Here is a 15,939-nt window from a genome sequence, read left to right as displayed (position 1 = left end):
CTTTCAGGGTAAAATCAATGCAAATTCCACCAAAACCTTGCACTAAAGGAAACCTGCATGTTCAAACCCACATCCAGAAATCCTAACAAAGTCCCTGTGGAGTTCCCAGAGATGGAACCTGAACAGCAAAGAAAGGAACAACACCAAAGAGCCTTCGCCTTGGAACCAAGCTACTGAGGGGAAATATATTAAGAAAAAGAATGTGATTTTCAAGTATTGCCTCAGAGCTGATTTATTCCTGACATAAAACTAAACTTCACAATGATATGGACTTTTTCCATGCATTATTCTAGATGGCAGTGTAAATCAACTGAGAATGCAGTCAGTAAAGTTGTTATTGCCAGCTCTAAAAATCCCACACTGTAGAAAAGATTCAAAGAATTATTAATATTTCCTCTATTCCTGTGTGCTGTGCTTGAGCAGGCACACAGAGGGAGGTTTTGAAAGTCAAAATAGAGCTATTGTATGGAGTAAAATAGCCCCAAATTCCGGGCATGGAGATTAACCTCAGCTCAGTGATTGTTCTCCGTGGGTCTGTGCCATTTAAATGGCGAGGAGCATCCCCTTCCCAGTGCTGGAGCTCCTGCTGGGAGACCCTGTCCCAGCCCAGTCCCACAGAACTCCCAGCCCCATCCGAAGGAAAGCGGGGCGGTTTCCAAACGCTGAGGAGTCGTTTGTTTGATGAAGGCAAATTCTATTTGCGTTCCACCTGGGAACATTGCAGCGCCAGCCCGGGCAGTGGCAGGAGCTGCTGGCCCAGCCCCGTCCCTCTGGTGCCCGGTGGGATCGCTGGCACTGCCGCTCCTGCTGCACTATCCCCGTGCTCCTGCTGACTCCCCTGCTTCCCAGCTCGGTGCTCCATCCCTTCCTCCTCCTCCTCCTCCTCCTCCTCCTCCTCGCCGAGCCCGGGCAGGCTCTAATCCCCGCAGACTCGGAGCTGAGCGGGAGCAGCCAACAGGAGTTGCTTTGTCTGTGCTGACTTGGGTAAGCAAAATATTCTTTCCTTACGAGCCATTTGCTGTTCCTGCTCTTGCACTGGAGCAGGTGGGATCCCCGCTCACCTGCTTTTCTTTAAAATGGATTTTATCTTGTAACAGGGAAATACCGGAGGACTTCTCCTCCGTAGTATCCTCCAGCACTGGTGTTATATTTAGCGATTTCATAGAAAGCTGTCTCTGGCATTTTACTTCCAAAGTATTTTAGGAAATCTGGGATATTTATAATGGAAATGGAGATTTTTGTAAGTGTTCCCCAAGTTGCTTTGGAAGGGGTGGCGTGGTGGGGGGAATACGGGAGGTTTGACATGGGTTTGTTTTTAATGGCGAGCTCGTGGGTTCAATTTCTTATTCTTTTGTCCCTGAACACGGAGGCTGCCCTGGCACTTCATTCATTCATTCATTCATTCACGTGCAGATTTACTTGCTTTGCTGTATTTTTTTTTAAATCAAAGCCCTTTGAATTTGTATTCTCCTCTTTCTCCTATAAACTTCTAATTCCAAAGGCAAACCCCTGAAAGCTGCATGTTTGTTCCCCCTGCACATGGAAGTTTGTCACGAGACCATTAATCATGCCTTACAATCATTCTGCTAATGCAGTGCATCCATTCAGAAGCAGGGTCTGGCTGCAGATGGATTTGTTGCTGTGGGATATGGAAGCAGAACAAATTTCCTCAGGAAATATTTAAGCAAGGTCATAATAACATCCCTGGCACTCTGAGCAGTGTCGTGCTGGATCAGACAGAGCAGAGTAGTTCGTTGGCTCAGGCTGTAGAAGAGCCCAAAGATCAGACATTAATATCAAACCTGTTTATTATCTTATCTCTAGAATATAAACTCGACTGAAGCCCTGCATGTCGCTGTATTTGTTATGATGGGGAAGAGGGAAGCTCCACAAATTAAAGCCACGTTATGCACTTCATTTTCAGCTCCAGAGGTCCTCCCCTGCATTAGTTAATGAGCTCTTCAATCTCATTATGCAGCCTTAGCACACCGGTGTGCTTGCACTGCCAAGAGGTGAACGGGCAAAAGGGCACCACAGACCCCTGTCGGGATCAGGGTTAAAATAACGTGTATTCCATGTGCCTGTGGGTGCCCTCCGTGTGCGTCCCACTGCTGGGGCTGGAATGTCCCCAGGCACACCTGGAGGGGTCAGGACGGAGCTGACAGGGGAAGGAGGGCAGGGCAGGGATGGGAGTGTGCAGATGGGCACACCACAGGGCAGGAAAAGCTGCCAGTCCCAGCACAAAGTGTGTGCCCAACTTCTGCCACGTTCTTAGTCCTGCGGGAAGCTTCTCCAGCTGCGTGGGTCGATCCATAAACCCAGGTTTGTGCACCAACAGTGGGACAGGTGAGGGCACTGGAAAGGGCACGGAAGTGTCCAAGGCCAGGCTGGAGGGGGCTTGGAGCAGCCTGGGACAGTGGGAGGTGTCCCTGTCATGGCAGGGGTGGCACTGGATGAGCTTTGAGGTCCCTTCCCAAACCGTTCTGGGATTCTGGGATTGTTGCACCAGAGCTTGAACAAATAACAAAAGACAGACAACAAATACATCAAAGGTTGCATTGTGACCAACCGCTGTCAAGTGCAACAGGTGACTTAACCAGAGTGAGAGACAAAGATGGGCTCCCAAAGACTCAGGGAATTCCCGTTCTCCTGATCCCATAATCATGGCTGGACCCAGGCTGCCATGTCCTGCACCATGGCAAACACTTCCCCTTGTACCAAAAGAGGAAAAACCATGGAGAAGGATGTGATCCAACATGAGGGGAGTTGGCAAGTGTCCCTCACCTGAGCACATATGGAATCACAGGATGGTTTAGGTTGGAAGGGACCTTAAAAACCATTCCCTTCCACCCCCCCTGCCATATGCAGCTTTACATCTCAGGAACTCAAACATTCCATTATTTTGCTCTCAAAATAGCAGCATTTACTCCCCTTCCTCACAGAGAGGCGAGGGCAGGCAGGAAATGACTTGCTGATGATGGCACAGAAAAACTGAGAAAGCAGGAAATCAAATCCACGTGTAGGGAGCGAGAGCTGCTCATCCAGCCTATCCCCAGCACCAACTGCCACACACCAAGTGACAGCAGGAGCAGCTCTGAGAGGAGCAGGTGATTCACAGGAGACTGAAGAAAACAGGATACTTCGTTCCGGTGGGAGCAAAATCCGCTTTAAAATAAGGAACTTGTTGAATTCACAAGGAATTAAACATCAAAATACTCCAGGAATGGAGCTGAAATGAGCCAGGATTGGGCAAATTTAACCCTTGGGCTTGAATGGGCCAAATGCTCAGAACTGAGTGTCCATCACGCCACTGTCACCCCGGCGGTGGGGACGGTCACCTCTGCCCAGTGCAGGAGGGGTTTGTCTGCCCTGGGTCCCTCTGCCCCTCTCAGGCTGCCCATGGAGCTGCTCCCAACCAGGACGTGCTTCAGCACAGGAGCCCAAAATGCCACTTGTCCCCAGGGCCAGGCTGACCTACTTGGGATTTTTTCTTTTTTCACCTCATATTCTCTGGTTGGCAGCAGGCTGGGAGAGGAGTGAAGAGCTCCTCTCAATTTCCCTGTCACTCAGCACCACTGCCAGCCCGGGTTTGATGTTTATTTAAGGTGGATAAAACTCACCTGCCATCACCAGCTGAATGTCTCTGCCAGCAAATTCTCCTTCTGTGATGTTCCATGCCTGTACATTTGGGATGGGCAGGTGACTTCAAAGAAAACATTATTTAGGGGCATAAAATAATTGGCAGAAAGGTTTCTACTGATTGATCAGCATTTTTGTGAGGGACTTTTGACCTTCACTGATTTCAAACAGCAAGATAAGGCTGGGTTCTATAAGGAGCTGCATTTCTAAGAGTTACACAGGCATCAGAAACCAGGAGGTAAATAAAGGTCAAGTTCATGAGGCCTTTGGTGATTTTATGGACTGAAGCCTTCAACTGTTTACAATTGAGTCAATTTTGGTTTCAATAATATTAAATTAACCTTTAAAAATTGTGTCAAGGAGCTGAAAACCCTGCAAACGTGCTAATTAAGGAGATAAAGTAGGTTCAGGACGAATCCAATATCTAAGCTGTCTCTCATGAAAAAAGACCTTTCAGCTTTTCCTCTGCTTTAATACTTCTGCCTTTTCCAAATGGATAACTAACATCCATGAAAGCTTTTGCTTTGTCTTCTAAAGGCCCAGCTATGTCCCACAGTTCCTGCTCTGGGAAGGCAGATTCTCCACACTCCCAGGGATGCTCCCCATGCCCCTGCTGCCCAGGGTCACTTTTACATCTGTTTTTCCCTCTTTTCCAGGCTCCTTTCTCTCCTTCCATTGTCCCTCCAGTCCTTAGACCCGATCTCATTATGAGTGCTGAGGGGTTTGTGGAACATTTCACACCTCCGAGACCTCGGCCAGCTCTAATTCTAATTCTAACTGGGGAGCCCTGGGCTTCCTGCAAGCACAAACCACGTCAGGCACCTCTTCTCCTTCTCCCCCTCACAGCGTTCCCTGCTTCCACTCTGGAGGAGATGGGGCGCAAGGAAGAGGATGACAGCAGCTCCTGGAAGAAGCAGACCAGCAACATCCGCACAACCTTCATTTTCATGGAGGCCCTGGGATCGTGAGTACCAGCCCTGCCCTCGGGGCAGGAGCACCCCCAGACCCGGCTCCCTCTGGGTCAGCCCGGGAACAGGTGAGGGGTGCCCAGGGCTGCTGCTGCTCCAGTTCCCAAACAGCTCCAAATCCCCCCAGCCCCAGGCACAGCTGAGTCCCCTCTGCCCTTCCCTCCATCCCCTCTAACCCTGATGAAAGCCTGGATAAGTTTTTGCTCCGTTCCTGCCTGCTCCTGCTGCTGCAAGGTCAGGGCTGGCGCAGGGAGAGGAATGACAATAACAAGTCGTATATTTAGCTCAGGAACCCTGACTCAGTTGGGGAATGAAACAAAAACAAGGATGTTGGAGTTGTACAATCCTTCCCTGTTCGTTAACAGCTTAATTTGCCTATTCATGGGGATGAGACAACAAAACATTTCCAAGGTGGTGGGGGAGGAATTGAATTACCTCCACCAGCAAGTTCTGTCATGGACAAATTTTCTGTGACTTCCGAACCCATGACAAAGTTCCCAAAGAAGCAGCTACTCCAAATTCTGTGCCTTGTCAGCCTCAGAAATTAACTGAATTATCCAGCAGCTTTCACTAAAGGAATGAGGTTAGAAAAAGCTTTGTTCTCTCCTATCCCACTTGTTGATTCATGATTTTTAATAAGGGGCATAATTATTATAAACTGTTTGGGACAGAGATGTAGAACAGATGCCCCAGCAGCTGATTTGTAGGTTGTTCATTTCCTACTATTGCTTTAATAGGAAAATTTATCATTAGCAATTGGGATTTTTCCCCATATGCATTGCTTCAGCTCCCTGAAGAATTGAAATTAAGATCTAGGACCTAAAATCACCTCAAACTTGTTATCACTTTCCCCCAGGGTCCACAGCATTGCCCTTCCTTGCCCTGCCCTCAGCTCCCTGCAGGGCTTTGCAGACTCAGAGCAAATTCCATTTCATGGCCCCCAATTAATGTCCCGCGGGTTTGATGAGGATTAGTGAGGACTGACCTGGCACAGTGTCACTGTCACTGCCCCGAGCCTCGTGCTCAGCTCCCCAGGACGGACCTTTAACAGGATTTAGGGCTTTAGGCAGGTTATAAATACCTGCTCCTGCTGCTTGGGGTGAGCCCTGGCCAGGGAGGGAGCAGCCACTCCCTGTCACTTTGTCACTGAGGGGACACAGGTGGAAGCAGGTGACACCAACCCAAGCTGCAGCTCCCCGTGGGCTGGGCTATCTATTTTATAGATAAAACTGTGGGGTTTTATCTATACTGCATAACCTTGCCTTGAATATCCTAAGATTGGGGCTGCTGGAGGTACAGTTCCAGCTTTACAATCCCACCACGTTGTTTTCCCTGGCTATTTCCCCTCTCTGTCGGTCCCTCCCAGCACCCAGAAGCAGCACCCACTGAAATGCAGCTTCTCCCCCTCTCTGCAGAGGTGCCTTCTCAGAGGTTTTCCTGGTGAAGCAGAAGAGCACTGGCAAGCTCTTTGCTCTGAAATGCATCAAGAAGTCTCCTCTCAACAGGGACAGCAGCTTGGAGAATGAAATAGCAGTGCTGAAAAAGTGAGTGTTACAGTCCAAGGAACGCTCCTGATGGACTGGGTACTTCAAATAAAGGGTCTGGTCCCCACCACTGATGGTGCTTGGTGCTTCAAAAGGACTTGGATGGGCATCAGTGATCCTCTGCCACACAGGGGGAGGGACATCAGCCCCAGAACACCCCAGTGAACTTTCACTGGTGATTAAAGCAAGATGACCATCGGGTTTCCCACCTCAGAAGCCCCTTCCATCCTTGCCAGGTTTTGTTTCTGACCCATGTTTCCCTTTGCAGAATAAAGCACGAAAACATTGTGACTTTAGAAGATATTTATGAGAGCACAACCCACTTCTACCTGGTCATGCAGCTGTGAGTACCATCAGAGCCATTTCTGTGGGGCCACAGGGGCAGGAGCAGGGGGATTTCAGCACCCACACCCCAGAGCCCCTCAAGGGTCCATTCAAGCACCCTCAGTGCCAAGGTTGGAACCAACCCGGACACTCCTTGTGGCACCTTGGCTCATCCCCGTTTTAACAGAAGCTTTCTAAACCATGATTTGGATCTATTTATGCAAATGAATTCCTCACAGTTTAGCAGGGCAGAGGCAGAAGTATTTCTAATTAGAGCTGTGCCACGCAGGGTTTCTAGAAATGGAATGGGCACCGTGTCAGCAGAAGAGAAAGAGCCCTGAGCACCCGGCTGCTGCTGCTGCTGAACTGTAAATTTAGCAAAGGACAAAAGCCTATAACCACTTGTGGAGTAGAGCCTGAGGCAGGGCTGGATACCTGCAGCTCAGCCCTACCAGGATTTACCTCACAACCTCACCCAAGTTCCCCAGGTTTACCAGCAATCCTCACTGGCAGCCTGGAATTGCACCCAGGAGCATCCATCGGCCTCAGCCTCCCAAAAGCTGCTGCCTGAGGAATGGTTCTGCTGTAAAAGGACCAGAAACTCAGCTGACCTAACACCAAAGCATGATTAGCTTTGTTTACGTTTTTTCCAGTCCTTTTCTGTCTAAGCTGCCCTCTCCACAGGGTGTCTGGGGGAGAGCTGTTTGACAGGATCCTGGAGCGAGGCGTCTACACGGAGAAAGATGCGAGCCTGGTGATCCACCAGGTCCTGACAGCTGTCAAGTACCTCCACGAGAACGGGATCGTGCACCGGGACCTGAAGGTGAGCCCTGCCCTGGCTCCTGGCCCGTGGGGAGCTGGCAGCTTCACCTGCTCTGCCCCACCACCTTCTGCTCCTCTTTGCCATTTTCCTGCCACAAATTTCACCCTCTGACCCCCGCCGTGTTCACAGCCTGAGAACCTCCTTTACCTCACCCCCGAAGAGAACTCCAAAATCATGATCACGGATTTTGGCTTGTCGAAAATGGAGCAGAACGGGATCATGTCCACAGCCTGTGGGACTCCAGGATACGTGGGTGAGCCAAGGGGCAGCAGTGGGGTTGTGCTGGTGGATTTCCTGGAAAACAGTTGTGCACGTACAGGACATTGCCTGGAAGAAGGGAAAAAAATACATCAATACGTTGCTAATGACGTGCTACTCACAGATGAACTGCACAGACCCTACAAACAGGTGTAGGGACTGAAAAACATCAAAACTTTTAAAATGCAAAGAAAAGGGTAATTTTGAGAAAAATGTATTTATTGAAAAAATTATAAAAATTATTTTAATGCAATGGGATTTTATTTAATTCCCACCAGACTACATTGGCAGGATGTAGCTCCCTGGTTAAACCTCACTGTGCAGGCAGAGATTGTCTGTGGTTCCTTCTGTTTAATGGCATAAAATAGATACAAAAACCACAGACCAGTTCAGCTGGGAAATGGGGCTGGTGCTGGCTGAGACTGCTGCTTCTCCCAGTGCTGGATAATTCATTACTGCTCAGAACTCCCCTTTGGTTTTGCTGTCCTGCAGCCCCCGAGGTGCTGGCCCAGAAGCCCTACAGCAAAGCCGTGGACTGCTGGTCCATCGGGGTGATCACCTACATCCTGTGAGTACCAGCAAGCAGCAGCATCCCACTTGTTTTTCCGTGAGTTTCCCAACTCCCCCGGGGCTCTGCGGAGCGGCAGCGGGGGCGATGCCAGACCTCCTATTTTTCTGTGGAGCACAGCACTGAATTCCTCCTAAACACAGGAATTAAAGGGCTGTGGGGAATCAAGTGCAGGAGCGGAGATGAAAGGAATCGCATTTGCTCTGTTCTGTGCCTCATCCTGTGCTTTGTTTTTCTCCAATTCCCTACAAATACCGTTCCATCTTCCCGGGGACTTTTTGTTTCGTTCCCTCCCACACCGCTCAGCTCGGTACCAGCTGTGGCTTTGTCCTCTCGCTGCTGCAGGGAAGTTTTTAACTCTTTTGTGCATCTTTACAGATCCACTGAGCAGAGAGGGACGGAGGAGCGGGCAGAGCAGCTCCTCTGCCACTCCTCACTCCTGTGGCCTCCCTGGGCTCTGGAGAAGCCTGTGCCCACTTTGTGGTGGCATTGAAGGGCCCCTGGCTCTGTGCTCTGTTCCAGGCTCTGTGGGTACCCCCCTTTCTATGAAGAAACTGAATCCAAACTCTTTGAAAAGATTAAGGAAGGCTACTACGAGTTTGAGTCTCCGTTTTGGGACGATATCTCCGAGTCAGGTAAAGCTCCGGCACTGGGAAGCTCCACGCTCCCTCCCGCAGGCTCAATCCCAAATCCCCAAACCAGCCAAGCCCTGAACGCCCTGTGCTGCCTCAGCAGGGAAGGGGAGGGCTGGGGCTCTGAGTGGAGTCACTCACACAGCAGCAAGCCCTCGGATGTGGGGATGGTGGGGATGATCAGAGGCTCCATCTCCTCAATGCTGGGGGAATGATGCCAAAGCTGCCCTGGCAGACAGGGGGGTGCTTGGAGCCTGCCTGGAATGCAGCATCCTCAGCTGAGGCCTTGGTTAGTGTAAACCTGATTTTCACAAACGATTACTGAGCTCTGAGCGGGCTTAGATTTCCCTTGGAAGTGTCCCAGGCCAGGCTGGATGGGGCTTGGAGCAGCCTGGGACAGTGGGAAGTGTCCCTGCCCAGGGTAGGGGTGGCACTGGATGGGCTTTAAGGCTCCTTCCAACCCAAATAGTCTCTGATTCTGTAAGAAGGGAAACTCCAGGGGTTTTCCGCATTTTTTTCCTATGTCCTGTCAGCCACCACTTCCCCAGCCCAACCTGCTCGTGGAGCTCCCCTGTGCACAGCTCACTGCAGGCCGCATCCTCACGGCCCATTCCAACATCAATCCTTAATACAAACAAACAAGCCTAGCAGGGCTGTGCTGGGGTTTAATAACAAACATCACGATCCCTCCTGCAAGAAAAAGAAAAAAAAGGGGAGAGATGTAAAAGCTCTTCAGGGCAACTTCTAAATCTGCTCAGTTGGCACTTCATGGTTTTTAGAGTTATTTTTTAAGTGAATAATTAAACTGCAACTCACACAGTCTAAGAGTGAAGTTTGGCACATCCACAGTTGATATTTTTTCATCTGGAGCCTGTCCCTATGAGAATCTCCCTTTATTGGAGCAATTACAGAATTATTAAGGTTGGAAAAGACACGGAAGATCACGTCCAGCCTTTGAATGAATCCCACCATGCCCACCAAACCACATCACCAAGTGCCATCTACTCATTGTTTGAGCACTTCCAGGGATGGTGACTCCACCGCTGCCCTGGGCAGCCCCTTCCAGTGCCTGACCACTCTTTCAGTGAAGGAATTTTTCCCAATATCCAACCTTCACCTCCCCTGGTGCAGGGATACAAATCCCTTCTAATCAGGGCTGACCTCTGTGATGTTCATCCAGCAGCATTTCCCATGTTCTGTTAGGGCCAGGTCTGGCAAGAAGGTGAAAATAACCTTTTCTCTCTGTTTTTTTCCCCCTTTCCCAAACAGCCAAGGATTTCATCCGACATTTACTGGAGAAGAACCCAAGCGCGAGGTTCACCTGTGAGGAAGCCCTGAGGCACCCGTGGTGAGGGGACAGGGTGGCCAAGGGGAGTCTCCAGCCCCCATGTCTCGCTCCATGTGCTCCGTGGGAGCTGGGAACAGGAGCATCCCTGGGAACAGGAGTGTCCCCCACCCCGTCATTAACGTCACCGCCGCCCCCGCGCTGGCTCCTTCTTGTGAGCAAAGAAAGCAAACGATGAATAATTAAAGATGCAATTTGTGCATATTTGCCTCCACAAACAGAGGCAGAGAAGAAATCCCACCCTGAGCTTTCTCAGGCTTTGAAGTGTGTGTTTGTGTTACATTTTGTTGCTGTTTTTCCTTTGGGTTTAATTATTGCTGATTGAACGTACAAAGCAGTTCAGTGCTTCCAGAATGTGGAATGCCTTACAAATGCCATCTGCTTACGAGCCCATTTTCTTCTCTTCCCATCTGCAGGATTAATGGAAATACAGCCCTTCACCGTGACATCTACCCATCTGTCAGTGCTCAGATCCAGAAAAACTTTGCAAAGAGCAAATGGAGGGTAAGTGGCTGCTGCCAGGAGCCCAGAGCCATTTCACCAACAAATACCAGTTGCTGTCAGCCAGCACGGAGCAGGGCTTCAGCTGGGTGGGTAAGCACCCAAAAGTTGGGATCCTCCAAAGCTGGATCCTCCACACTGCCTGCAGTCAGTGTTTGCAGGGTGTTTGGAGCAATATTCCCTGCTGCAAAGTGAGCTGGGAGATTCACCACAAACATCGAGCTCCGGGGCCTCACCAGGAGAGCAGAGGGCAGGGGGCCGTTCCCAGCTGTTCCCCATTTTCCTCGGGTGGAAACTCCAAATGCATCAGCAGCTTGCACTCGATGGAAAACACGGAGTTTATGGCAGGAACGTGCCCATCCCAAACAGCCAGTGCCAACAGCGCTGTGCCCGGTGTCACCTGGGGGGACAACGTGTCCTGGCAGCACCAGGTGCTCACCAGGGGTTTTGTCTCCTTCCCCAGCAAGCCTTCAACGCTGCGGCCGTCGTGCACCACATGAAGAAGCTGCACATGAGCGGCCACGGGGCAGCTGAGAGCTCTGTCCCTGTCACAGAGACCTCAGAGCCCCCCAGACCCAGCAGCCCCACGGGGACCCCCCCGCCAGCAGCGCCAAGCGGTGACAAGGACACAGCGCAGGGCCCCTCACAGGGGTACCCAAACCCACCCACTCAGCCCGAGCAGGACACAGGAATGGGCGAGGAAAAGCTGCCAAGCCCCCCGGGAGAGGGACCCCTGCCCAGGGACAGCAGCTTGGCCCTGCCGGACACCCACAGCCCCCCGGAGGAGGGACCCCTGCCCGGGGACAGCAGCCTGGCCCTGCCGGACACCCACAGCCCCTCGGGCAGGAGCTCCTGCGGCTGCAGCCCCTCCTGTGTGGGCCACGAGAGGACAAAGGTGTCCTCCTGCTCCGAGACAGCGCTGCCCAAAAAGTCTTCAAAATCCCAGTAGGTATCCAGGTCCTTTCCATTAACTTCCAGCACATTGTATGGGAATGACCATCCCTGGAAGGAGATGCCTGGCACAGGGGCTGGTGCCAGGTGGTGGGAGAAGGGGAGGAATGAGCCAAGGCTCTGGCTGGGAGCTGTGCCCAGCCCAGGCTCTCCTGGGTGTGTCTGAGCACGGGGTGGGCAGGTGGCCCAGGCTGGGTGGCCCGGCTCCCCACGGACTGGAGCACAACTGGTTTTCCAGAAAAGCTTTCAGTGTTCCAAGCTGCTGGTGCTGAGTGCCCAGACCCTGCTGTGGCTGCGGGGGCTGCACCCAGCCCTGCTTTGCTCTCATAGCTGATGTTCTGTAATTAACACCACAATCCCCCTGCAGAATGACTGTAAATAATTGCTATTTCTCGTCTTTCTGTTCTGTTCCACCCATTCCCAACCAGTCATTTCAAGTCAGAGGTTCTTGTTCCAATGAAAACCAGTAAACACTCATCTCACTGTGGCACTGGGCAAACTGGAGTTTGTTTGATCATGTGATGGAGGCAGCCACCTGGTCAGAGGTGAGTGCTCTGCAATCCAATCACCAGCTGCTTTTAATTAATCCAGTTAGGGCAGGCAAAAGGGAAAGGCACAAATAGCACAGTGACTGTACATGAAGTAAATGAACCCAGGTTTTTTGCAGTTGAAAAAGCCTTTCACCAAACCTCCTCTCAAGCAATGACTCAGCTCTCAGCTTCCATCAGGGCCAGGCCAGTGACTCTGAATCCAACTTTTACATCACAACAAGGTTGCCCAGGAACGTGAGAGAGGAACCCAAGCATGGGTTTGTCACACCAAACTCTACAATTACTTCAACCTATTCATGAGGGAAAAACACTGGTGCAAGCCTCTCCCTCAGCTGGGACTGGGGCTGTTCAGCCAGGTCTCAGACCATGAGCAAAGGGCTGACAAGAGCTGCGGGTGCAGGGCTCAGCACAGGCAGGACCTCTCTTTCCCACATTTGGCCCAGGCAGGTTTAAATGTCTTTGTGAGCAGAGCACAGAGATGCTCATTTTGTAAAGCAGAGTAAAATAATGCGAGTTTGATCCTGTTTGACCACAGCTTGGCTCAATCCTGCTATCATCTGCATGGCTTTGTGTGTGAGCAGTGAGAAGCTTTGCTGTTAGATCCTGCTCTAAGGAATGGCCCAAAGGTGAGCTCCTGCTGGCAGAGCTCTCCTCAAAAGCTACATCAGGGAGCTGCCTCCTCTCATGTCCTGTGCCAGTCTCCGCTGATGAGGTCGTTTGAACAGGACTGCTACGCACAAAGGATGAACAGCAGAGACAAATGCGAGTTAGAGCCACTACAGACTCCAAAAAGGCCCATTCCAACAATCAGTGCTGTGACAGCCCTTTGTAACTGAGCCCTCAAAGGGATCTGAGCTGTCCCTCGCCCCCACTGCTGCTCATTAGCAGCACGTTCTGCAGGCAGCAGTGAGTGAAACAAAGCCCAGTCCTCACCTGGAATTCTTTCTCTTGCAGAACCAGAAGGGCTCTTTTACTCTTTTCTGCACTTCAGAGCCAGACACTGCCAGTGTGAGCAGGAAAGGAGGCTCTGCCCCGCCAGCAGCTCTCGGAGAGCAGTGACCAGCTGGGGACAGGGGCACAGTAGTGCCAGGAATCCATCGCTGCAGTGGCCTCGAGGTGTTTCTGGATCATCACAGCTGGGAGGAGGCACGGGAAGGTCTGAGGCTCCTGCTCCCACACCCAGTGTACATTATCCATAGGGCGTCATCAGTGCTATGAGCTTTTGTTTTCTGTTTAGTTGTCAATGCACAAATGCACTGCACAACACCAACCCCACAAACCAAAGCCATGCAGCGCTTTACTCCGTGGCAGCTCAGCTGTTTTTACAACCCTCACCCTCTCCACTCCTTGTGCTTGGTTAGTCCCAGGCTTTGGCACTCTGGAGTTCAGCTGCCCAGCCCTCACTGCAGCTGCAACAGGAGAGAGAACCTGCTACAAGCCTCCCTGTGTCTGACAATAACACAGCAAGGTCTGAGTTCCGCTTCCAAGGCTGTAATTGCACAATGAATACTTGCTTAATAAAGCTGAGTTTTGTTTTCTAAAGCGCCTCTTGGTTATTCATAGAAATCTGATGTGGAAATGGTCTGTTAAGTCCCTCCTAAAGCTTTCCCTGTGCATCCCAGACCTGCTCCCGCTGGTGTTTCTCTGGCAAAATGTTCCGTGGTAAATAAGCAGATTGTGGCAGAAAATCAAACAAGACATCTGACTTCCCCTTCGACTATGTGTTTCTCTAATTTGCATAAATATAGGTATGTTGTAGAGAGGGAGATAAAATTCTCCGTTTCTCTGATCTGCTTATTTGAAGGAAGATCTCAGAGGGAAGTACTGAAGCCATGGCATGTTTGAAGAATTAACTGCAGCACAGATAAAAAGCTTTAAAAGACCCCACAGGAGGGCTTTAATTTGAACAGTGACATTCAGCTTAAAGAGCTTGAATTGGCTAAAAGAAGAAAAAAAAAATGTCCTGCTTTCTAAAGCCCTCTGGAAATAACAACCTGGGGATGTGTTTATTTGCCATGGGAGCCTGATGTCTCTCCCCTTTTCTCCTCCAACCACTGGGCAGCTTTGGCCAGTCCAACCCACTCTGTGGGGCTGCTCCTTTGGTTCAGTGCAGCTATTTTCCAGAGGTATGGAAAATTAACTTGCTAAAAATAGAGATACTGGACACAGGAGAACTCCAGCTGGAAAACGGGAATGAATGCACCAGTCCGTGTGTGCAGAGGAGGCAGCAATGCCCTGGAGCACGGGGGCTCCTCAGGAGCACCTCTCGTAGTAGGCAACTCTCTCCTTGATGATGTCCCGGATCCTCCCCACCTCCTCCTCCAGCCCTGACAGCCGGGACAGCCTGGACATCAGAGCCTTGTTGCCTTCCTGAATTTCCGACTCCAAAGCTGAGGAGAGAGGGCAGGGAAGGGAAGGGAAGGAAGGGTTACATGGTGGGGTTGGGCTGAGCCTCCACCTCCCTCCTGCGCAGCTCTGATGGGGCAAGAAAACCAACATCCTGCACTGCCTCTGCTCCCCCTCTAAAACAACCCCAAACAACCACTCCCAACAAAGCCATCTGCTTTGAATGCTTAAAAATGGAAGTGAGTGTGTGGAGGAAAACGGGAGCACAGTGGCATTTGAAAACTCTCAATTTCCTGGCACAGCACCACCAGCTACAGCCCAAATCCCACCCTCTCACTGCCCAAAGTGCTTTGTCCTCCTCGTCACTCCCTTCCCTCACACCACAGCAGTCCAGGAGCTGCTCCCCAGGGCACAATTACGCTGAGTTTGCGAGAGCCTTACTTTCCATCCTGAGCATGATGCCCATGGTCTCCTCGAAGAGGGCCTGCGCCTCCTGGCCGATGCTCTGCACCCTCCTGCCCTGCTCGCCCAGCGCCGGGCTCTGCCCCATCCTGCCCTGCAGCTCCGTGTACAGCTCCTTCACTTGTGCAAAAGCCTGGGGAAAAGCAAACAAGCACTGCAGGTAGGATCCAGCAGGCTGCAGAGAAGGGGTTTTTCCAGTGTTGAATCCTGCTTAGATATTAAACGGATGCTGCACTAGAGCATTGTTACCAAATGTGTGACAGTTTGTGATGCACTCAAAGACTGACAGACAGCTCCATGGGCCGCTCTGCCTCAGGCAGGACAGACCAGAAATGAGTTCCCAGCAAAGGGCGTTAGGATTGGGAATGACTCTGGAGAAATTCAGCTGTGGGATGATGCTGCGATGTGACAGCACACGAGCCGTGGCCTGGACAGGAAAATCTCCTCTCCTCGTCCCGAGCCAGGACACAGCTGGCTGTGCTGTGCTGCTGCTGGCAGCGGGGACACCCCGAGGCTGGTACCTGCTGGGCACTGCTGGCCTGCTGTGCCGCTGCCCCCGCCATGTCCTGCATGTCCCCGGCCCGCAGGCGGTTCTGGTCAGTGCCGCGCTGCAGCTGCGAGAGCCGCCCGGCCAGCCCGGCCAGCCCGGCCCCGATGGCCGCCACGTTCCTCTCGGCCGGACCAAGGACAGCCTCGATCTGAGAGCAGAGGGATCCACGTCAGGTCACATCCAAAGGCCCTCCCTGTGCAGGGACCAGCTCTGCTGGCCGAGGGACTCGGGATCGCTACTGGGAAGGCACCGGGCATCGCTCACCTCCTCCACACGCTCCTGGATGAAGCGCAGGGAGGAGCCCGAGCCCCTGAGGGCCCCCTGGGCCTCCAGCAGCACCGTGTTGGCTCGCTGCAGGGTCCCCACCACCTCTTCCACGCTGCCCTCCACAGCGTTGGCCCGGTTCCTGGGGAAAGGTTAGAAGCAGCCAGGAGTGAGCGTGGGTAAGGGCACAGACTGGAAGTCGAGGTCACAGAG

At 51.8% G+C, this 15,939-nt stretch overlaps 2 protein-coding genes across 9 annotated transcripts in view; one reads left to right on the top strand and one right to left on the bottom strand.

Annotated features, from left to right (window-relative positions):
* Positions 1 to 549: 549 nt before the first annotated feature.
* On the top strand, positions 550 to 13,646 carry CAMK1G (calcium/calmodulin dependent protein kinase IG). Of its 2 annotated transcripts, XM_019288968.1 has the most exons (14): positions 550 to 984; positions 4,486 to 4,603; positions 6,023 to 6,151; positions 6,420 to 6,494; positions 7,160 to 7,298; positions 7,428 to 7,551; positions 8,049 to 8,124; positions 8,647 to 8,759; positions 10,026 to 10,104; positions 10,518 to 10,605; positions 11,066 to 11,326; positions 11,387 to 11,547; positions 11,982 to 12,098; positions 13,059 to 13,646. In XM_019288968.1, exons 2-13 carry the CDS (start codon positions 4,512 to 4,514, stop codon positions 12,073 to 12,075), a joined length of 1,431 nt encoding a protein of 476 aa, XP_019144513.1. In that variant the 5' UTR covers positions 550 to 984; positions 4,486 to 4,511; the 3' UTR covers positions 12,076 to 12,098; positions 13,059 to 13,646. The 2 variants fall into 2 exon arrangements, with proteins under 2 accessions (XP_019144513.1, XP_010402610.1); XM_010404308.2 differs by having other exon boundaries at positions 553 to 984; positions 11,066 to 11,547.
* Positions 13,647 to 13,926: 280 nt separating this feature from the next.
* The window catches only part of LAMB3 (laminin subunit beta 3), a 41,306-nt gene continuing 39,293 nt past the window's right edge, over positions 13,927 to 15,939 (bottom strand). For all 7 annotated transcript variants that reach the window (XM_039565262.1, XM_039565258.1, XM_039565263.1 and 4 more), the window contains 4 exons: positions 15,727 to 15,868; positions 15,434 to 15,610; positions 14,892 to 15,045; positions 13,927 to 14,494 (listed from right to left, as the gene is read on the bottom strand). In XM_039565262.1, the coding sequence (XP_039421196.1) occupies positions 14,358 to 14,494; positions 14,892 to 15,045; positions 15,434 to 15,610; positions 15,727 to 15,868 (610 nt within the window). In that variant the 3' untranslated portion in view covers positions 13,927 to 14,357. The remainder of the gene's footprint in view (positions 14,495 to 14,891; positions 15,046 to 15,433; positions 15,611 to 15,726; positions 15,869 to 15,939) is intronic.

The sequence above is a fragment of the Corvus cornix genome, chromosome 26, assembly GCF_000738735.6.
Source record: "Corvus cornix cornix isolate S_Up_H32 chromosome 26, ASM73873v5, whole genome shotgun sequence".
NCBI classification, from domain to species: Eukaryota; Metazoa; Chordata; class Aves; order Passeriformes; family Corvidae; genus Corvus; species Corvus cornix.
The sequence above is the reverse complement of the archived record's forward strand: the minus strand, read 5'-3'. Positions and strand labels throughout refer to the sequence as shown.